This window comes from Hyperoodon ampullatus (assembly GCF_949752795.1).
Source record: "Hyperoodon ampullatus genome assembly, chromosome: 10".
Lineage (NCBI taxonomy): Eukaryota > Metazoa > Chordata > Mammalia > Artiodactyla > Ziphiidae > Hyperoodon > Hyperoodon ampullatus.
The window spans coordinates 69,134,514-69,157,768 of NC_136923.1; the positions used below are offsets into that span (position 1 = coordinate 69,134,514).

Consider the following 23,255-nt stretch of genomic DNA (forward strand, 5'->3'; position numbering starts at 1 on the left):
TGCTCTTAGATCCTGGGAGGCTTCATTGTCCATCTCACGCCCAACTCTGCCCTGCCGATCCTCTTCCTCCCCACCTGGCAAGGTGTGGAGGCCAAAGATGAAACTGGACAGGCTTCCGTAGTCTTTCATTGTCTTAAGAGGACGTTCCTTTTTTTCCTTTTAAAATGTAAACTTCGTATTGAAGTATAACATACACTTTTTTTTTTTTTTTTTTTTTTTTTTTTTTTTTTTTTTTTGCGGTACGCGGGCCTCTCACTGCTGTGGCCTCTCCCGTTGCGGAGCACAGGCTCCGGACACGCAGGCCCAGCGGCCATGGCCCACGGGCCCAGCCACTCCGCTGCATGTGGGATCCTCCCGGACCGGGGCACGAACCCGTGTCCCCTGCATTGGCAGGCGGACTCCCAACCACTGCGCCACCAGGGAAAGCCCTAACATACACTTTTTAAAGTACATATGTCATGACATGCACAGCTCAATAATTTCCGCTAAATAACCAGCGCCCAAGGGGAACGTTTCCAGCACTGCAGAAGTTCCCTTGTGTCCCCTTCTAGCCCCTCCTCTCACCCCCACAAGGGTAACTATTTTACTGACTTCTAACACCTCGATTTGTTTTGCCTGTCTCTAAACTTTATATAACTTGAATCATAGAGTAAGGGTATTCCACTTTGCATTTTCATGCTACTGGTTTGGAGGGAACTGGGAGTGAGACCGATGCTGAATTTTTAGCGCTCACCCTGTTTGGGACTTTACCCCTTTCTTCAAGGTGCCTCCTGGCCCCGTCTTCATAGATGCAGCAGCCTCATATGTGATAGTTGAGACATATGAGACTCTTTCCAGCAGCAGCAGACATGTATGTGGAGACGCCCAGTCAGAGTGCTGAGCTGAGCTGAGCTGAGCTGCTTTCAGCAGACAGTTGAGAGCAGTGTGAGCATTTGGTGGGATGTCCAGTGCTGGATTTTCTCCCCTGTAGGAGGTAAGCTCTCCAAGGGCGAGTTGTAGCTTGTCATCTCCGGCACTGTAGGACCCAGCCTGCTCTTTCCCTGGTGGTAAACCAAGTGACACATGCATGCTCCCTTGCTGTCTCTCTCATCTGACCCCCCCAAAAATGAGAAATTAGAGGAGAACTTGAGGTAGCCAACATAGTCAAGATGTTTGAGCCTAGATGAGGAGCCTCTGGGCAGCTGACATTGGCACTGGGGACCTTGGACTCCCTAGAGCCTGTTCACATACACAGTGTCTTGGTGACATGCTGCCTGGCTCTGTGGGTAGTCTTTGGGCAGGTCCTAGAAGGTGAAGTGTGTGCTGGACCTGGCCCCTCCCTTGCCTCATAACCTGAATACTCATATAGTTCAGGTTCATGTAATCTGAGGTCATAGCCAGCAGCCACTTGTGTTTGTTAAATAAAAGTAAAAGTAATCCAGGAACCTCAGGAAAGTAGAGATGGTTTAGTGATATGTTGGTTTTTAAAATTAATTTTAGCCAGGCTGCCCCACGCTGAGTAGTAGACAGCCAGAGATCATTCTGAGTTAATATTTACCTTTTAGTCACTGCCCTGATTGACAGGCACGGCGTCGGGAAGGGCTCCATGGTCAGCTGCTTCTCTGTGTCTTGGAAACAGCACGTCTCCTCTCACTCAGTCTGGAACATGGTCCTCATGAAGAAGAAAGGCCCCGCATGGGTCTCCGCTCTTTAGGAGCCTCAGAAGAAGTCTTTCCTCTAATCTCCTCCCTGTCCTCGCTGCCTTTTCTTTGTCAGGTGGTTTGACTTTTCTGGGTTTAGCCGAGGGTTCCCTCTACTTTTTTTTTTTTTTTTAATATTTATTTATTTATTTGGCTGCGTTGGGTCTTCACTGCTGCACGGGCTTTCTCTAGTTGGCGGCGAGCGGGGGGCTACTCTTCTTTGCGGTGCGCGGGCTTCTCATTACTGTGGCTTCTCTTGTTGCAGAGCACGGGCTCTGGGCATGTGGGCCTCAGTAGTTGTGGCACGTGGGCTCAGTAGTTGTGGCACGTGGGCTCAGTAGTTGTGGCTTGCAGGCTCTAGAGTGCAGGCTCAGTAATTGTGGCGCATGGGCTTAGTTGCTCCACGGCATGTGGGATCTTCCTGGACCAGCGATCGAACCCACATCCCCTGCATTGGCATGCGGATTCTTAACCACTGCACCACCAGGGAAGTCCCGGGGCCCCTCTACTTTGTCCATGCTCAGCTGTGGTGGCCTTGTCTCAGCTGCTGCTATCAAATACTTGCCTGAAAATACCAGATGAATAACACCCAACAATAAGTTTCTATAGCACTTGAACCACTTAAAAATTATTACATACAGATGATCAGACGAATTCCTTGACACTTTTCTTAAAACTGTGTTTCTTTTTCTTTTTTTTAATATATATATATTTTTAACTTTTTATTTTTGGCTGCGTTGGGTCTTCGCTGCTGCACAAGCTTTCTTCTAGTTGCGGTGAGTGGGGGCTACTTTTCGTGGCGGTGCACGGGCTTCTCATTGCAGTGGCTTCTCCTGTTGCAGAGCACGGGCTCTAGGCGCACAGGCTTCAGTAGTTGTGGTGTGCAGGCTCAGTAGTTGTGGCTCACGGGCTCTAGAACGCAGGCTCAGTAGCTGTGATGCACGGGCTTAATTGCTCCGCGGCATGTGGGATCTTCCCGGACCAGGGCTCGAACCCATGTCCCATGCATTGGCAGGCAGATTCTTAACCACTGCACCACCAAGGAAGCCCAAAACTGTGTTTTTCTGGATGAAATATTTAACTCTTATTTTATGAAGTTCTTTAGATGTATAGCTGAAAAGATTTTTTTTTCTTTTCTCAATCAGTTTATTTTTGTGATCAGAAAATATTATGTAAGGTATTCTTTTGAGTCCAGTTAAAAAAAAAAAAAAAGACAGGAATCAGGTAAGCCAGAGGCTTTGGAAAATAGAAGGGCTGTCTGTAGTCTGATGCCTTGAATCCTCTCATGCCTGCCAGTCAGGCTGATTAATTCTGACCCAACAGATCACAAAATCTAGAAATTGCCCTGCGATCACAGATGGTTCCTGGGACATGCCTAAAGCAGTTAGTGGACAAGTTAACTCTTGTCAGTTTAAGCAAAAGCCGTTCTTCCCGAAGCTGTAGGGGAGTGTTTGAGGCATAGGTGAGGCTGATTTTAGGCCCGAGATCTGGAGTTCTCAGAAAAATAAATACTTGACTGGGGTTACCACCCAGGTGGTACATTTTATCAGCTAATAATGCCGGGCTTGACAGCATGTTCTTGTCAAGCCCGGAATGGGCGATTTGATTTTTATAAAGAGCTTTTGGGTTTCCTCTTTTTGGATGCTTTGCCTCTTAAAACAGCCATAAAATATCCCTTAAAATCTCATTCCCTCCATTCTGAGTCCTGGCTGCTGAACGCTGCATAATGACAACCAGAGACGCTGCCCTCATTGGAGACTGTGTTGCTGGCATGGTTTCCCGTTCCAGCTTCAATTATATGTTGAATTTTCTCTCAAGTGGGACGTTTAATGATCCTTCTGAACAGACTGTTTATGCTGAATGAAGCCCTTCAGAGAGCATTTGGGCCTCCCTTTCTCTGCTGCTTTTTGGTGGTGCACTCAGCTCACAGTTTTTGACTGAATGTGTGAATTTTATCCTCCCAGCAGCCAGAACACTAAAACTAAACTCTCCTCCCACTCTCTGAAATGCTGGTGAGCTCTCCCACTGACCATGAAAGCCATGGGCTAACGGGCAGGCCAGGCGTAAGGGCAGAACTTGGGGAAACAACAACCCCCAACTCGAGTCCCCAAGAGAGGGTTCAGCATCGTGTCTGGTCCCTTTCCCCCCTGGACAGCTAAAGATTTGGAACAGGCACAGTTACTGAGAGCTGTATCTTACCACTTAAACCTCATGTTCAGTTTTCTTCCTTGAGACCAGAAGGTGGAAATGGAAAGCTTTGAAAATTGACTTTTATTCTTTAGGTACGTTTGGAATTAGGTTAGGTTTGGCTGCGAATAACAGAGATCTAAAATAACAGTGGCTTAAACAAGGTAGAAGTTTATTTGTTCCTCATATAATAGCAATAATACTAGCTGACATTTGCATAATGCTTATGACAGGCACTGTTAGCACTTTTCATGTATTGACTTGTTTAATCCTTACAGTGTGCATTGACACTGGTAGGATATTACCACCTTAACAGATGAGGTGTTGAGGCACGGAAGGTAAAGTCACTTGCCTAAAGCCACATAGCTCGTGAGTGACAGAGCCAGGATTTGAGCCACACAGTCTGGCTCCAGTCTGTGCTGTTAGCCACGTGCTCTTCTGTCTGACAGAAAAGCCACAGGTCACCAGGGCTGATGTGGCAGCTGTGCTCCCCAGTCTACTTGGGGACCCAGGCTCTTTCTCCCTTGTTACTCTGCTGTGTGTGGTTTCCATTCCCAGTGACATTCCCGCTGCAATGTTCTGGAATGGTAGAATGCCCAGGTAGGAAAAGACCCTTCAAATTATTGTGGCACTCTGGATTTTCTTTTGGGAAACGTGTATGAATAGTGGGAGTGGTTTTGTCTTGAGCCTTCCTTGTGGCTTTCATTTTTTTCTTACAACCCTATTTTCTTTTTCTTTAATAAATTTATTATTTTTTTATTTTTGGCTGTGTTGGGTCTTCATTGCTACATGCGGGCTTTCTCTAGTTGTGGCGAGCGGGGGCTACTCTTCGTGGCGGTGCGCGGGCTTCTCATTGCAGTGGCTTCTCTTGTTGTGGAGCACGGGCTCTAGGCGCGTGGGCTTCAGTAGTTGTGGCATGCGGGCTCAGTAGTTGTGGCTCATGGGCTCAGTAGTTGTGGCTCACAGGCTCTAGAGCGCAGGCTCAGTAGTTGTGGTGCATGGGCTTAGTTGCTCCACAGCATGTGGAATCTTCCCAGACCAAGGATCGGACCCTGACCCCTGCATTGGCAGGCGGATTCTTAAGCACTGCACCACCAGGGAAGTTCCACAACCCTATTTTCATAAAGAGGGAACTACTGCCTTGGAAGGTTGGTGTGATCAGTCTTGCTCACTAAAAAGGAGAACACACGCTTCCCTAGCACACTGCTGGGGGTCTGGTCCTGGAGAGTGGTCTGGTGGTACCTGAGGTTAGGTCACTTGAACCTGTGGCCCAGAGTGGTTCTCATATGGTTCCTCTGGCTATTGTTCATGGTAGCGGGAGTTGGAGGCACCTGGATATCCATCCATGGGGGGAACGGATATGTAAAGGGGTGGTGCTCTGTGTGGGGCAGTGAACTAGAGGTCTGTACAGCAACACGGAAGGATCTTAGAAATGTAAGATGAAGCAACAAGAAAAAGGAAATTTTATGAGCTGGGTCTTAGAGCCCAGTATCACTTAATTAACTTAATAGTATATATATGGCCACTCCCCCCACACACAAGCCCCCACTATACAATAAGTGTTTAAGTTAGAAAAATAGAAAGATTTTTTTTTTTTTCCAGTACGTGGGCCTCTCACTGTTGTGGCCTCCCCCGTTGCAGAGCACAGGCTCCGGACGCGCAGGCCCAGCGGCCATGGCTCACGGGCCCAGCCGCTCCGTGGCACGTGGGATCCTCCCGGACCGGGGCACGAACCCGTGTCCCCTGCATCGGCAGGTGGACTCTCAACCACTGCGCCACCAGGGAAGCCCCCAAAGATGGTATTTTTTGGAAGGATTTTTTTTTTGCGTGGTTTCTCAGACAGACCTTTATATATTATCTTAAGTCTTCATTTCTTCAGGCTTAGTGTTGTTTTACAAAATCTTGTTTGTTCTTTTTTGGTGGTGAAAGGCAGATGTAGTCAGTGGTAGCCCCTTTTTTCTAAAATCATGTGCATTTTTTCCTGACTATAAAAATTATGCTTATTGTAGAATTTTTGAATAGTAAGGCTTAAATAAAATAAAAATTCTTTATCCCTACCACCTTGGGAATAAGCACTGTAAACCTTTGTGATATATTTTGTCTTTCCTCTGTGATTATATAAACACATAAATATTGTATGTGCAGTAGTTGAGAGTAAACCGTAAATCATTTTGTACTTTATTCCTTTCCCTCAATGCTGTGACATGCTTTCCCATTTCATTACAAATTCCTAGTAAACTTCATCTAAAATAAACTATATTGTGCCTACTGTGTGCCAGGCACTGTTGTTGACACTTTACTTGTATTAACTATGGACTTTTACACTATTCCCAGGGTCATAGCTTTTCTGACAAAGCACCCCGCCCTCCCCAAAAGGGTTTTTACAGCCCTTGATGTCCATTAGAAAAACACTGTTTATACAGGATGAGAATCTGAGAGTTCTTACACATTTCCCCAAGAAGGTTCAGATGTAGGTCTAAATAGAGTAATAATTCTCATAAATGAAAGAGAATACATTTCATCACATGCCTGTGTCTCTCTGCAGCACCAGGGACTGCAGTGAACACCCTGTTTTCAAAACAGGCCTCCAAGGAGATAAGCTGCGTTTGGCACAGAACTCAAGGGCCTGAACATTTCCATGTGTGGTCTCTGACAGGCATGCAGGGACCTGTAGGTTGAGGTGGCCCATCTTGTCCACCTCTCTCTGGCAGGAAGGAAACATCACATGACCTCTTCCTTCTTCTAGAAGACTCTTATATTCTCCCCGCTTGTATCTCAGACCAGATAGACAACCTCTCACTCTTGTCATTTAGTCTGGGATTTCCATGAGAAGCTAATAGGCGATCCTCTTTAAAAGAGGTCCCATGGCTAAAGAAGCTGGGGAAATGCTGGGTAAGCAAGGTTAAGGAGATTTACTTAATGCAGAATGTCTAATAACTTCTCAAATCCTTTTGTGTGCTATGATCTTCGTGAATCTCCAAGACGAGGATATATAATGCAGCATTTCTCAACCATATTTGTCTGTGGAACCTTTTTTCTTGAGTATCCTATAGGATTGAGGTTTTGCAGAACCCATCTTGATAACTACCAGATTGGTGAGATTAAATCCTGGGAGCTTTCACGGGTTTGGGCCATCTTCCTTCACACACTCATCTTCACTTCTGAGCGGTGAGGCCATGGGTCTGCCTTGTCAGAACTGGGGGATCCCATCTTTAAAATGAACTATTGGGGCTACCTGATCCCACCTTTTCTCACTACCTGTAAGTGTGAGTGTGCTAGACAGTTCAGTGAATTTCTGAAATCAAAGAATTTTTCCAGACCATCTCCAGGGAGCTGGATATAGCTCTTTTTAAAAATTCATTTATTTTTATTTTATTTATTTTATTTTTGGCTGCGTTGGGTCTTTGTTGCTGCGCGTGGCCTTTTCTCTGGTTGCGGCGAGCGGGGGCTACTCTTCGTTGCAGTGCGCGGGCTTCTCATTGCAGTGGCTTCTCTTGTTGCGGAGCACAGGCTCTAGGTGCACGGGCTTCAGTAGTTGTGGCACGCGGGCTCAGTAGTTGTGGCTCACGGGCTCTAGAGCACAGGCTCAGTAGTTGTGGCTCATGGGCTTAGTTGCTCCACGGCATGTGGGATCTTCCCGGACCAGGGCTCGAACCCATGTCCCCTGCGTTAGCAGGCAGATTCTTAACCACTGTGCCACCAGGGAAGCCCCTGGATATAGCTCTATGAACAGGAGGCCCGAAGTATTTTTTTTCCTCAAACTAAATGAACAAATGCAGTGGAAGAGGAAGATGTGTTGGACCCAGCAAAACTGGTGTGAGAAATGGCCTGTTCAGCATTGTAAGGAGATCCTCAAGAGCCTTCCTGGGACACATTTGCCCATCTGACAAGGGGACGGGGAGGGCAGGCCCCTGTTCCTTGGCATCGCGTTAGCCTGGCTCTCTCCTGGCCTTAAGGACCCCGTTGAAGATACTAGACTCTGTCTTTCTCTCTCCATTTTTTGGAGAAGACCTCCGGACTTTCTTCACCTTTTGTTTTACAGAAGAGGATGTGGAGAACTTTGACGTGACCAATTTGTCTCAGGACATGCTGCGAAGCATAGAAGCCGACAGCTTTTGGTGCATGAGCAAACTGCTGGATGGGATACAGGTGAGTGGTTCTGCCCTTGTGGGACACCTGGGTTGGGGCTCCCTGCAGCCCTTTGGGTTCCTTGTTGCTCTTCTGTATCATACAGGGCCCCCCACCCAGCATGGCTCCCCCCCTTTTTGGTCCATCCATCTTTACCTCGTTCATTAGCTTTACAGCTTTCAAAAGGCAATGGTCTAGTGTCCCCTGGAGCCTAAGGAGGTTTCCATTGTTGCCCTGCCTTTGTCATCAGACTATACCCCTCCTTTCTTCTGTGCTCCCGGGCCATGCGGTTTGCCTCCACAGCCCAGGGCTCTTTTAGGCTTTCCTCACACTCTGCTGTTCTGTGAGATTCCTTTGTTCCCCAAAACACTGGCACCAGCTTCGGAAAAACAGCTTGTGTTTTATAAATGTATTTCAGTGAATATGAGGGATGGTGGCACGACTGTTTGGTTCATCCTGAGTCCTATGTTGTTTGCAGGATAACTACACCTTTGCACAACCAGGGATCCAGAAGAAGGTCAAGGCACTAGAAGAGCTTGTCAGTCGGATTGATGGTAGGTTCAGAGGAAGAATTCTCTAGCAATAGCATAGTGTGATTCTGACACAAGCCAGTTATGCTTGTGGGCATAACTCAGCCCCCTTCCTAGCCACGACCCTTTTCAATTCACTCTATGCTGTTGGCAGCACTGGCATCCTTCCACATCTCAACTGGAAGGTGAGGTGAGAACTCTGCTGTTATGTTAAGTTCTTTTCTCTCCTTAGTTTTCTGCCACTGAGGTCTGGCAGTCCTCCTTCAGCATCTCTCCTCAAATTCACTCTTTCTTCTCGATGTCCATAGTCACAGCTCTGGTCCAGCCTTGCTTGGATTTTTGCAACTTCCTCCTAGAAGGACTTGCCTTCTCCATACTCTTTGCTCTTCCACACCATCTATCACACACCTGCATCTTTCCAAAGCACTGTTCTGGTCATGTCCCTCTTTTGCTCTGAAACCTCCTGTGCTCTCCATTGCTTTTAGCATCAAGTCTGTAGTCTGACCTTGTCCTTCATGCTGTGATGTGACTCAGGACTCCTGGGCTCCATGCCGGGTCCCCGGGTCTGGCTGATACCCCAGCAGGACGTCCCATAGCTCCCTGTGACCTGTCTGGGTGGGGAATATGAGTCGTGGCTTCCTGAAGCAGAATGTCTTTGAGGAACAGGAGCCCTACAGTAAGTCCTTGGCTCTGGTACGGAATCATGGAGTGTTAGAACTGAAGGCAACTCAGGAAGCCCTGCTGTTGACTGATGAGGAAACTGAGGCCCAGGGAGAGAAGTCAGAATTAGTGTCACGTAGAGGTCTGACAGCGAGGCCTTCTGTTAAGAGGAATCTCTAGCACCAATTAATTCCACCAATTACTACACAACTGTTAAGTCCCATTGTCTGGTTTTCTATCATGGATTTTTCTGCTTCACCAAAGTATTCCCTTCCCCAGTGTAGAGACTGTGTATCTTTCTCCTTTCCCAGGTTCTCTTTCCATGAAAACCTTCTCTGATTTGTTCCACTCACTCCAGCTTCCTTTTTTTTTTTTTTTTGCGGTATGTGGGCCTCTCACTGTTGTGGCCTCTCCCGTTGCGGAGCACAGGCTCCGGACGCACAGGCTCAGCGGCCATGGCTCACGGGCCTAGCCGCCCCATGTCATGTGGGATCTTCCCGGGCCGGGGCACGAACTCGTGTCCCCTGCATAGGCAGGCGGACTCTCAACCACTGCGCCACCAGGGAAGCCCCCAGCTTCCTTTTATGACTTAGGATTTCAGTCTTCCCAGCATGTTGGATTATTTACTATTTTTATCCTGTGCATCGTATGTGGGATACTTTTAGCCTCTTTGCATTATTACCCTGGCCCAGCTGTTAGCTCCTTGATGGGGCCCACATCCAACTCTCTTGCATCCCTCACTTGGATCCTGGTACAGGGCCTGTGCTAAGCTGTCTGACAAGGGCCAGGTTCCAGAGGGTCTGAGCTGTGGTTTTTGCCACTGCCTGGCCTGTCCTTTTTTTTTTTTTTTTCTTTCCTTTTTCCAGCCCTCAAAAATACCTGAAAAATACAGGCACAGTACTTTAGGATGGTGGATTTTTAAATGTATATATCTTTATGCTTTGAATTATAGAAGTAATACTTACTCATTACAAAAATTTAGACACTCGAGAAAAACACAGAATAAAAAGTAAAAATCCTCCCCCTTCCTTAAATTCTACTCCCCAGAAATAACCATCATTGATAGTTACTTTTTCAAAAATTGTATTAAGTATTTGCCCCGTGCAGGTGCTCTTGTAAGCACTTTTATTTTCTCACTTTATTCTCCCCCAAACTTTGAGGTATGGACGATTATCTCCATTTATAGATTAGGAAACTGAGGCGGATCGTGATTTCTTTTTTAATCCTGTCAAGCAGTATTTGATGGGCTGTCATGTAGAACAGGGCTCAGGTTTGTTTGGGTTGCTCCAGAATACTGCACCAATACCAAGGGGTGGGAGGGGGAGGGAGCTAGTGTCTGCTAGTGTCGACAAGGCACTTTCTGGTGAATCACTTAATCATCAGTGGGTGAGGCTGCCCTTGAGTGGAGTCGGTGAACCTCTTTCACTGGCGGTTTAAGTCCCTGCTGGCTGCCATCTGTCAGGGATGCTGAAGAGGAATCCTCACTGGTGGGAGGATGGCCAAGGTGACCCGCACCGTTCTTTTCCATTCTGGGTTCTTCTCTGATGAGTACCAAGGTCAAGCAGCCAAGTGAGCCTTATGTCTCCTGCTCTATGGCTTGAGCAGCTGTGTGAAGGAAGAAAGGTCCCTAGAATATCACTATGGGGTGTTCAAATAGTTCTACTACATGCAGGGCTGAGTAGTAACCATGCAGTGTTGCTGTGAGGTGGTGGAATCAAACGTAAAGGATGGTCAGATGCCCGTTTGGCCCCTCTGTGTCTGGCTTCTCCAGGGAGAGTGGCTGAAAAGAAATGGAAACCACCTTTTTGGCTCATGTGACTCTTTCAGGGTCCAGTCCCCTAGGTTACTCTCAGGGGGCCAATGATACTTCCTGTTTCAGAGCAGGTACATAATCACTTCAGGAGGTACGAGGTCGAATACCTACAGTTTGCCTTTCGTTGGATGAACAACCTGCTTATGCGGGAGCTTCCCCTTCGCTGCACCATCCGCCTGTGGGACACATACCAGGTATGAGGAGACCCCTGCCCGCTCCATGCCATCCTGTCCCTGAGGCACCCAGCTCCCTGCCGGGTGTGCAGTATAGCTGCTCGGAAGTTCCCACCACCTCCTTTCTACCTCTGTCTGCCTTAGCCTCATGGGCAGGGCCTCTGCTAAATCTTTTCAGGCCTCTGCTCACCCAGCCATTAAAAGGGTGCTGTTCTACTTTCCCACCTTGCAGAAGGATTGGCTCTGAGAGGGCTCGGAGACCTAACGGTTTTTTCCCTCCCCAGTCTGAACCAGAAGGGTTCTCCCACTTTCATCTCTACGTGTGTGCAGCCTTCTTGATCAAGTGGAGGAAAGAGATCTTGGATGAGGAGGACTTTCAGGTGAGTGACCTGGAGCTCCGCCTGCATGGGGGATGAGTGTCGGAATGGGAGTCATCCCTCTAGTGGGGCTGTGCGCATAGAAGCTACCACAGCAGGTACCTGGCTGGAAAGAGCAAAGGAGAAAGGATGCTCATAAGAGGGTGCCCTTCCCAGTTGGCAGGAAGGCACTGGGGCCCAGAGTTCTTCAGTGTGAAAGGGTCTTAGTGCCAGAAAGGCTGCAGAGCAGCTGGGCGGGTCCAAGGGACCTTTCAGTCATTCGCTGACCAGCACTGGTTGAATGCCTGCGACATACTAGGCACCATTGAGGGACTAGGACATACAGAAAGTAGAACAGAGAACTCTGCTCTTGTAGAGCTTACATACTAGTTGGGGAGAGACTTAAAGTAAACAAAAGCCTAGTAAATAGTAAATTAAAATGAATGTTAGAAGGAGATAAGAAATATAATTTTTTTAAAGGTAGAGCAGGATAAAGGGATTATTAGGTGGTAGGGGAGGGACAGGTTGCAATTTCAAAGTAGTCAGGATAGGCTCACTGAGAAGGTGACATTTGAGCAAAGGCTGGGAGAAGGTGAGGAGGCGAGCCATGTGGACATCTGGGGATCTGCGGGGAGAGCGTCCAGGCAGGAGGAACAGGCTTGCAGAGGCCATGGGGTCGCAATATGCCTGGGCTGTTGGTGGAACCATGATGGTGGCCAGTGTGGCCTGGAGCAGAGTGGCCCAAGGGAAGAGTAGGAAGAAGTGAGGCCAGAGAAGTCACAAGAGACCCAGATCATGGAGGACTTCGTAGCCAGAGTAAGAACTTTGGCTTTTACTCTGAGTGGAAGAGGGTCTTGAGCAGAGGAGGGACATGATCTGACTTACGGTTTCAGAGGTTCACTCTGGTGTGGACTGCAGGTGTGGGCAAGGCTGGAAGCAGGGACACCACCCAGGAGGCTAGTGTAAGTCCTCCAGGTAACACACGAGAGTGGCTTGGACCTGGATGGTGGAGTGGAGGTGTGACAAGCGGCCTGAGCTTGGATATAGAGCCAACAGGAATTCCTGAGGAATTGTGTGTCGAGTGTGACAAGGGATGAGTCAGGGTGGCTTTACAGTTTGTGAGAAGCTGTAGGAGGAGCACGTTTATGGAGGAAGATCAGGAGTTCAGCTTTGGGCATGTTGAATTCTAAATGCCATTAGACATCTGAATGGAGAGGTAGAAAAGGTAGATAAATCTTAGGGGTCTGGAGTCGAAAGAGAGAGCAATCTGGACTGGACATGTATGTTTAGGAGCCTTTGGCTAGATGGTCTTTAAAGCCAGCGCCTTGCATGAGATCCAAAGGAGGTGGGAGTGGACAGAGGAGAGAAGAAGGCCAGGCCTGAGCCCTGCACCCTCCTACGCAAGAGGTCAGGGAGGCGAGGCAGACAGGCAAGGAGGCAGGGGGGTGACCAGTGGGAGCCCAGCATCCTGGAACCCGAGGCGGGGATGTGAAGAAGCCTGAAGAGGTGGTGGAAGCCAGGCAGCTGCTGCAGGGGACCCAGGACAGGGGGACGGGGAGTGGGGATTGAGGAGACAGGTTGCCAGGCTCTGCCATCTGCAGAGAGAGAGGCCTGAAGGCAGTTCATGGTCGTAATCTCTGGGGGTGGCAGTGGGCTTTTGTTTTTCTGCTTTGTCTGTTGCTGAACTGAGGGGTTTGGGGGTTGCTTTTGTTTTAATGGGTAGATATTCCTTTTAAAAATGGGAGGGGAATGGGGCTTCCCTGGTGGCGCAGTGGTTGAGAGTCCGCCTGCCGATGCAGGGGACGCGGGTTCGTGCCCCGGTCTGGGAGGATCCCACATGCCACGGAGCGGCTGGGCCCGTGAGCCATGGCCGCTGAGCCTGCGCGTCCGGAGCCTGTGCTCCGCAACAGGAGAGGCCACAGCAGTGAGAGGCCCGCGTACCGAAAAGAAAAAAAAAAAAAAAAAAAAAAAAGGAGGGGAAAAGCCAGAGGAGGTTGAATGTTTTCCTAAGTTCTAACTGATACCATAGGCCTTCTCAAGGACAGCAGCATCTCCAAGTGACCCCCAGGGAAGTCCCACTCTATAATTGGTGTTAGGTGGTTAAAGCACAGAAGCCTGTTCAGCAGATAAATGGAAAGACAGGACCCAATTTGCCCAAGGAAGGGCTTTGGAAGAAAAAAGGAAAGAGCGGGCTTCTGTGAGTAGGTGGTAGCCATGGGGCCGAGGCTGCAGGCAGTGGATAAAGAGCCACAGCTTCCACAGCTTCTGCCGACCAGCAGCATGTGTGACGCCCTAGGATAAATGAGAACAAGGGCCTGGACTGGCCACGTGCTGGGCGAGCTGTCAGTTTTGTTAATGTGGTTGAGGTGGAGCAGGATATCGAGAGCACAAAGTCTAGTTTGGTTATCATGAGCCAGGCTCAGAGGGCCTTGTCATATGTGATAAAAGCGCTTCTGAGATTAGCTCAGGGAGGTGGACGTGATTCCTGGAATGGCTTTTAGCCATTCACAATATCGATAGAGTACAGGACAATAGTCTGTGACTTTAAAACTCTGGTAGACGTGGAGGTATTCTATGCTGGGTAGCATATTCGATTATCTGATGGACCTGAGGTCTTTCTGCACTAACCCACAGAATGACAGTGGACTTTTTGTCAGCTTATTAGCACCTAAGCTAGTCCTACTCATAGAGGAGTCTCCCCTCTTTCCTTTAGACAAAACAGAATGGGTGATTAAAGTTCCTTCTAACTCCATAGTTCTATAATTCTATGAATAATAAAAGAAAAACTGCGCCTAGCTATGTTAGGATAGACGAGCGGTGTCCCTTAGGAGACAGAAGCATGGCACGGGTGTGAGGAACAAGGGCAGAAGAGCGTTGTGTGGGGTTGTGAGATGCTGTTCTGTGACCTCTGTAGAGAAAGAAGGCCCATACATCCTAATTGCTAAAGGGCTGCCTGCAATGAAATCACTGCAGAGGAAGCTCTGTCAGTGAATACAGGTATCCCAGAGAGCCAGACAGGCCTAGTCTGGGGGAGAGAAGTTTTTAGGGCTAAAAGCTGAGTGACTCGAAGAGAAATCAGGTGAAGTAGCTGCAGATATAAAAGTTAGAGTTGTGGCAGTTTCAGCAGACTGGCGATGTATCACCCTTAAAGAGCAGAGAAGGGGAGCCAGCTGAGGGTATAGGGTGAAGCAGCAACCCTCCTTCTAAAGTTGGGGACTATGCAGAATAGTACAGTGGTTAAGCCACGGTCCCTGGGGCCGGTCTGCCTGGGGTCAAATCCTAGCTCTGCCATTTTTCTAGGTGTGCAACCTTTAGCAAGTAAATTGGCCCTCTATGCCTCAGTTTTCTTACCTGTAAAATGGGGATGAGAGTATTATGAGTATTATACAAATCACTACATGTGAAGCTGTTGGTGTACTTTGCATATGACCCTCAAAACAGTGAGCTTATTATCACTAATATTACTTCCTGCAATGTACTCTCTGAGTCCGGGGAGCAGTGAAGTGAAGACAGCTTTAGAAACCCAAGTCTCTAAGTGGTTTTAAACTTACCTGAGTAAACTGTGCTAGGCTAATCCTGGGTGAAACCAAGCTGGATGACCAAATGGGGCTGGAGAGGAGGTGTTCAGAGGGTGCAGGGGCAAAGGGCGGTGCCCCGGCTGTGCTGAGAGTGCCCAGAAGAAAGGCATCTATCTACCTCTCCCTAGCTGGGCGATTGTCTGGGGTCTGCCTGGGAGGGGACCAAAAACTGACACAGGAGGCTCACTTTAAGAGGTTTCTGGGACTTCCCTGGTCGTCCAGTGGTTGGGACCCTAAACTTCCACTGCAGGGAGTACGGGTTTGATCCCCAGTCAGGGAACTAGGATCCCACATCGCAGCGCAGCCAGCAACAACAAAAAAAAGAAGTTTCCTTCCTGAGACCTCTGAGCAAGGGAACCTCAGGCGTGTCCGTGCACAGGTGCTGTAGGGGCAGACAGGGCCATAGGCTGCTTCAAATGAGAGCTTCCAGCAGAGCTGCACCAAGGCTCTTTCATGGTAGAGGGGGCCTCGGCAATTCTGGCCCTCAGCCTGGGCTGGCGTAATAGAATAATGGTGATAATGTTAGGTTGCATCTTATGAAATTATTTTTATAGGTCAAAACAATCAAGTATTGGCAATTTAATAAGGTTCAATCTAACTAATTCTTAGTACTTTTAATGTACCAGGCACTATCCTAAATGTCTCTCTATGTTAATTCATTGCAACAGTCCCACAAGATAAGTTGTAATCACTACCCCCATTTCACATATGGGGAAACTGAGTCACAGAGAGATTGACTAGGCCAAGATCACCCAGGGAGTAAGTGTAGAGACCTGGAATCTGTGCTCCAGGCATGGATTATGCTCTGATGCCTCTCCCTCAGGGCCTGGCCAGGCACTTCCTGGGGCACGTGAGCTTGGTTTACGTGGTCCCCCTCCACCTCCTCCATTATTATGGAGGTAATAATTTCCTAGATACATTATTTTATGTAAGTCAGAGAGAACAGGCACTTGAGCAAATGCCTGGTCACCTGCAGCCTAAAGCATCCCCTCGGGAAAAGCAGCATCTTTGAGAGTCCAGGAGAGCATGGGACCCCACAGATGGCTCAGAAGTGATGTTGAGAAGCCCCACGCAGGGAACTCTAAGACTAATAACCACAGTTCCTTTAAATACATAAAAAGGGAACTGGCAGAGGAGTTGTGGGACCAGCTGATGACTCTAAACCAGAGTAGCAGCTGGTCTTAGAATCCTTTGCTTTCATCTTATGGAAGAAAACCTTGGAGAGATTCCCACTCTGAAAGTGACTTCTGTAGGAGATAGGTCAGAGTTATTAAATGAAATAGTGCTAAGCCCGTGGGATGTTCCAGGCCTAAATAACAAACTAAATGTAAATAAATCCCTTGAACCAGATGGCATCCACCCACCACTTCTGCAGGGACTTAAGGGTAGGATTGTGAAACATTGCCCAAATGCAGGCCCCATCTTCACAGATATCCAGTAAATTGCCAGTTTGAATCCTGCCCAGAAGAAGGGTTCAGAGACAACCCTGGGACCTAAAGATCTTCCACCAAGAACAAGCTGGTGTGAGAAAGGGCACGATTCCTCAACATGTAAACAAAACAAACATTGGAGGGGGACTCGGCTTTCTCTGGTGGGGGAACTTGTGCTAGGTGCTTTGACACCAGGGAAGCCTATGAATACGCTTGACTGAAAAAGTTTACATACAAGGACATGTTTTTGAAAGTTTTTATTGAGACCAAGGGAATTGTTTTGCTGCCTCACTGGTTCTCAAAACAAGAGGGATTTGTTTCAAAATACTGATTTGACTAGGAAAGTATTTTTACATGCCTGGATACACTTAACGTTTGCAAAGAATGTTCTAGTATTGCTAGGTGATTCTGTACACAGTGTCATATTTAATAGTATATATTTAATGTGACCTGTAAGTTCTTTGCTGTTAATTATTACTCATCCTCTTTGGTTGTCCTTGGCCCTTATTACCGAGTAAAATTAATCAGCTCTTCCAGATTTCCTTCAAACAGCCTCTTCTATGACTTCTTTTCTTTTCATTCCTTCTCCATCATGTCCCACTTTTCTTACTCCAGGCATGCAGCATATAGTATAGTGGTTATGAGCACAAGCTCTAGAACCAGATTGCCTGGGTTCAAATCCCAGCCTAGCATTATGCTCTGACCCCAGGCAACTTCCTTAACTTCTGTGCCCCAGTCTCCTCATCGGTAAGATGGAGGTAATAATAAGTGCCTCATAGAGTTGATGTGAGGATTAAATGTGGTAGTAGAGTACGTGTGAAGAACCCCATATGGTGAGTAGTAAGTGCTCAGTAAGTGATAATTACCATTATGAAGACTATTATCTTTCATGGTCTCCCTCTTCCTCATCAGTTCTTCCATCTGTTGGACATTCTCTAATGACTTTCCCCTGCATTTTTTTCTTACCAAGGCCTCTTTGCTTGTTACCTACAATCCCTTCTCCTTTGGCCCCCTTGTCTAATTGTTGTCTTCCCCCCACCCCCTCACACATGGCTCAGATTCTTCCTCTGCAATATTCCGTTTCCTTTGGAATCTGTGGATTCTCAGAAGGTACCTTTTTCAGCCATTTTGAGCTTTTCTTTTCTGAAAGCCGTTGCCCCCTTCTGTCAACGTGGAAACACTCTCTGCTGTTTGCCCCACAAGCTGTCTTCTCACGACTGTAGTGTTTCACCTGACTGCATGTTATGCTTAATGCTCCCATGAGCTGGCTTTGTAACAAATGTTCAGTTGTTCCCCACCCTAGCAGTGTCTCTTCTGTACCCCTTGATTAAAGCACCTGATTTGTGATTAACACCTTCTTTCCCCACACGTGATAATTTGGTTTCTACTTCTTTATCCCTAATTTATTAATGCATGGGCAGGGTTACCATTGTTACAGCATTGTGTGGGCGGTACAGTTCCTAGGCATGGCCACCAGGTGGCAGAATGGTTCCTCCACCTAAGCCTCCCTGCCCTTCGGAGAGGTGGGAGGTTGATTTTGGTCAGGGGAAGAAATATTTCAAGGCTTCTGGGAGGTTTCTAGCAAGACTAGAAGAATTGGAAATTACAGGTAGAGCTTCTCCTATCAAAGAATATTCTCTTCTAGAGAGGTCACCCCTTTGTTAGTTATTTTTGCTTGTCAATTATGCAAGTGTGTGTAACCATTATAGAAAAATTAGAAATACCAGTAAGCAAAAAGAAAAAAAAAAAGTTACCTGAAATCTTACCACACGAAAGTGATATATCTCCTTCCAGACATTTTGCCATGCAAATCCATATGAATAAAAACATATTGTATGTACATAACTGTTCATGGAAACATTTTGTATACATTGTTTTTGTAACCTCTTTTTATCACTGTACAAAATATAGTGGGTGTTCTATAATGTCAGAAAGCATAGATCTATATGATTTCCCCCATTTTTGTATTTTTTTCACATTACATGAGTACATGCTTGTACAAAAACTGTGAAAACATTAAAATAATAACTTGAGTGCAGGGTTTTCCAATTTACAGATTTATCTTTTTTCTTTTCGCTGCGCCACACAGGCCCTTGGCAGTGAAAGTGGCAGTGAAAGCGCAGAGTCCTAACCACTGGACCACCAGGGAATTCCCTTGACTTATGGCTTTGAGTTCTGTTCTCAGGCTTGGAAATCTCAGGGACAGGAGTTACAATTAACAAAGTTTGTTGAATGAGAGTATTCAGTGCTGGTAGAGATCTAGGGAAATGAGCATTTTTCTGGATGAGTTTTAAGTACCTTTAAAATGTTCATGCCCTTTGATACAGTAATTGCATTCCTAGGAATTTAGCCTGAGGAAATCATCTAAAATATGGCTTTTTGCACAAGGCTGTTCATTATAATTTCATTATAGTGAAAAACTAGAAATGATTAAATGCTCAAAGCAGGAAGATGTAAATTATGGTACATCTGCATCATGGAAAATTCTTTGGCCATTGAAAATGTCTAAAAGGAGTTTTTAATATTAGAGGAAATGCTTATGATAAATGCTAAACAGATTCAAAATTATTTAGAGAAAGTATTTCAACTGTGTAAAATGTGCAGAAAAAGGACTAGAAGGAAATATGCCAAAACGTTTAAATGTGGCTTCCTCTTGATTATAAAGTTAAGGGTAATTTATTTTTTGATTTTTTACTTTTTTACAAAGTAAACAAAACTTTAAACTTCCAGAGAATGTGTATTACTCGAAAAAAAATTTTATAAGTAGGTAATATACAAAGACTTTATTGTAATAATTGAAAACAAGGGGACGTATGATGAGAAAAAGTGAAAGTCTCCCATCCCCAAAGGTAACCACTGTTAACAGTTTACCACCTAGCCTTCTAAAAATTTTATATACCTATGTACATATACAACCATATAGTTGTGTTTTTTCTTCTACTTCAGTGGGATCGTACTATGAGTATTTTTCTGCAACTTGCTTGTTCCCCCGCCCCCCTAAAATGTCTTTGATATCTTTGCACCTTGGCATATGTAGGCCTGCTTCATTTTACAGGTGATGCCTTGTATTTCATGATTTGGATAACTGGTTTATCTAAGTGTCCCATACTGACAAGACACTTCCCTCGTGTCCTTTTCCCCACTATTTGAAGCAGTGACGCAGTGTAGACCCTTGTACAGGAGTGCGAATATTTCCTGAGGAGAGGTACATAGAAGTTGAGTTGCTGGATCAGAGACCATGTGCATTTCTGGTTTTTTGTTTTGTTTTTGTTTTTGTTTGTTTGTTTGTTTTGGCCGCACTGCCACAACTTGCGGGATCTTAGTTCCCTGACCAGGGATCGAAACCGGGCCCCGGCAGTGAAAGCTCCAAGTCCTAACCACTGGACCGCCAGGGAATTACCTGCATTTCTGGTTTTGATAGATGTGGCCTGTGTTTGTTAAGATGATATAAACTTGTCTCTTGAAACCAAGACCAGAGAATGATAGTGGCATAAAACAAGGTAGTTGTTTACTTCTCTTCAACTAACAGTCTGAGTGTCAGAGTCCAGGGCTAACAGGGCTCCAGAGTAGCAGGGATGCGGATTTCTTCTCTCATGTTGCTCTGCCATCTTCAACACATAGCTTTATTCTTACGGTCTAAGATGACCACTTCCACTCCTCCATTCATAGCCATTTTCTAGGAAGGAGAGAAGGGTAAGCTTAGGGCAGAACCCAGGAGTTACACTGTCTCCAAAATTGGCCAGAACTTAATCATGCTGGCCATACATAGCCTTGATGTGCTGAGGCAGCTTTGTGCCCCACTAAATTTCTATTACTAAAGGAAGAAATTTTATAAAAGATATGCAGGACCTCTACACTGAAAACTACAAAGCATTGCTGGATGGTGCAAATCAGCCAAAGGCAGGGTTCTAGCATGTTGGTGGGCCGTTGATATTTTGTATATATCTATTCGCATCCGTTTTTTCCATTTGGTGGTTTTCCTTTTTTTCTTGCTGATTTGTAGGTACTCCTTTTTTTTATTGTGGTTATTTATTAACCTTTTGTCTTTTATAAGTGTTATATTTTCTTGCAGTCAGTTTCTTATATTTTAACCTTGTTTTTGTGCCTCCACATATTGAGGTTTCAAAATTGTATCAAATCTGTCAGTCTCTTTTTATCTCTGGGTTTTGTCTTGCTACTATTTCTTTAATAATCAGAAAAATAAGAAGAATATCCAGTTCAGAAAGAAGACAGAGAAAGAACACAAAGTAGCAGCAGAAGCATGGGTAGCTAAATTACAGAGATAACCTAAAGTCTCACATTCATTTTTTTAAAATTTATTTAATTACTTTATTTATTATAAATTTATTTATTTAATTTATTTATTTTTGCCTGCGTTGGGTCTTCATTGCTGTGCGCGGTCTGTCTCTAGTTGCGGCGAGTGGGGGCTACTCTTTGTTGCGGCAGGTGGGTTTTTCATTGAGGTGGCTTCTCTTGTTGGCGGAGCACGGGCTCTAGGTGTGCGGGCTTCAGTAGTTGTGGCACGTGGGCTCAGTAGTTGTGGCTTGCAGGCTCTAGAGCACAGGCTCAGTATCTGTGACTCATGGGCTTTGTTGCTCCACGGCATGTGGGATCTTCCCGGACCAGGGTTCGAACCCGTGCCCCCTGCATTGGCAGGCGGATTCTTAACCACTGTGCCACCAAGGAAATCCTCACATTCATCTTTTACTCTAATATCTTCTTTAATAGGCTATCTCCATGGAGCTGTTTGAGGGACCTGGGCTTTGAAAACTGCATAAGATTTAGATAGGGAAAGGAGAAAAGAGGAGGTGTTCCAAGTGAAAGGAACAACCTAAATTAAACCCTGGAGGCACAGATAAATGTGGCTGAAGTGGACCTGGCTGGATGAGGCTCATATGTTGGGAACAGTGGGAAATCAGCTGGACAGGTTGGTTGAGGAGAGTCTTTGGAGAACAGGGCAGAGGATAAATAAAGTGATTACAAGTGAACATTGGGATTCAGAGAAAGATGTCAAATGCAAAAGGGTACATAGCAGCCTTATCAATAAAGGTTTTGTTTTGTTTTGTTTCCTTAAAGGAAACAAATTAAATATCTAATAAAAAGGAAAAAAGGGAAACGGGTTGAGTCAATTAAGGTATAGCCACATGCTAGAATACTGACATTGAGAATAATCATTTTTGAAGGCTGCATGGGAAAACACAAAAATTATAGTAAAAAAGGATGGTTAAAAAGCATGTAGGGCTTCCCTGGTGGTGCAGTGGTTGAGAGTCTGCCTGCTGATGCAGGGGACGCGGGTTCGAGCCCTGGTCTGGGAGGATCCCACATGCCGCGGAGCAACTAGGCCCATGAGCCACAACTACTGAGCCTGCGCGTCTGGAGCCTGTGCTGCAACAAGAGAGGCCGTGATAGTGAGAGGCCCGCGCGCCGCGATGAAGAGTGGCCCCTGCTTGCCACAACTGGAGAAAGCCCTCGCACAGAAACGAAGACCCAACACAGCCAAAATAAATAAATAAAATTTTTTTAAAAAAACATGTAAAATCATAATTATTATTACAACTATTTAAAGAAATATGCGTGTGAAAAAAGACTAAAAAGGAATACTTTGAAATTAAGAGAGGTATATTTGGATGATGAGTGCTTATTTTTCTCTTTTAAAGATCCTTATTTATTGTTGTCATTCTCTATTTATAATATTATTAAAGAAGCAGGTGTTAGTGGATCAGAGACTCAGCAGAGGCTATTCAAGGCTTCCTGAAGGTGAACTAGGGGCCAAGAGCTGTGTGCCGCCTGGGAGGAGGGAGATCAGACCCTTGGGATGCATGACCCAGGAGAAGGGGCTCCATTCCAGGGCCTGCCGGTCCCTTGGTCAGTGACAAAATGATGAAAGTCCTTTCTTGCATTCCAGGGTCTCCTCATGCTGCTACAAAACCTACCTACGATACACTGGGGCAACGAAGAGATTGGGCTGCTCCTCGCTGAGGCGTATAGACTCAAGTACATGTTTGCCGACGCCCCCAATCACTACCGCCGATAGGTGCTGTCTCCCCGCGGGGACCCAGACTGCCCCCATCTCTGATGGCAATCTGATCACTGTGGCCACTGTGCGAGCCGTGGACCCTGGCCAGGAACCACTCCTGCTGTAAAAAGCTCACATCCGCCACCCAGGTCTTAACTTTTTGGCGTGCCTGTCCACCACTCCATGTCTCCAGATGGCTCTCCTGGACCACTATCAGTATTCCATGACGTGTGGATGGGCCCAGCTCTGGGAGAGGACAGAAAAGGAGGTACAGGGTTGTCTGCCCCTTTAAAAGAAACTGGACAGAGGAAGGGGAAGGCTCAGGGTCTCCAGTCACATTGCCCTACCTGGACTGGCTGTCTCTTGCCTCCCAGCTCCAACTGATACTGTTGCTTTTTTGTGACATAGTTTGATTTGCTCACAGGTCAAAAACGCCTTATGTTTTCAAAAGACTCCTGGCCCCTCCCCTCTACCCCCAATTCCTAGCCTTTCCCCTTCTGCCCAAGTCTGAGCCAGTGACGGGCAGCTTTTTAAGACCATTGTTCTCAGATGGAGGAGGCACTGATGCTTATAACTCTGGGAAGAGGCCTACACCCAAGGGCTAGGAATTTCATTTTTCCTTTTCTCACCAGCCATCTGTATGTGTGCCTGCGTCTGTGTGTGTATGTGGGTATACACACCCATCAGCATTTAGTTACATGTCTG

General features: G+C 46.4%; 1 protein-coding gene across 5 annotated transcripts in view; it reads left to right on the forward strand.

Moving 5' to 3' along the window:
* TBC1D22B (TBC1 domain family member 22B) overlaps positions 1-22,568 on the forward strand; it is a gene marked incomplete at both ends in the record, with an annotated part of 62,551 nt that extends 39,983 nt beyond the window's left edge. For 3 of the 5 annotated variants that reach the window (XM_079712719.1, XM_079712720.1, XM_079712723.1), the window contains 5 exons: positions 7,909-8,015; positions 8,473-8,548; positions 11,064-11,191; positions 11,455-11,550; positions 22,440-22,568. In XM_079712719.1, coding sequence (XP_079568845.1) covers positions 7,909-8,015; positions 8,473-8,548; positions 11,064-11,191; positions 11,455-11,550; positions 22,440-22,568 — 536 coding nt within the window. Of the gene's footprint in view, positions 1-7,908; positions 8,016-8,472; positions 8,549-11,063; positions 11,192-11,454; positions 11,551-22,236; positions 22,292-22,439 lie in introns of all 5 variants that reach the window. The other 2 variants (XM_079712721.1, XM_079712722.1) reach the window with 2 other exon arrangements.
* Positions 22,569-23,255: the final 687 nt, after the last annotated feature.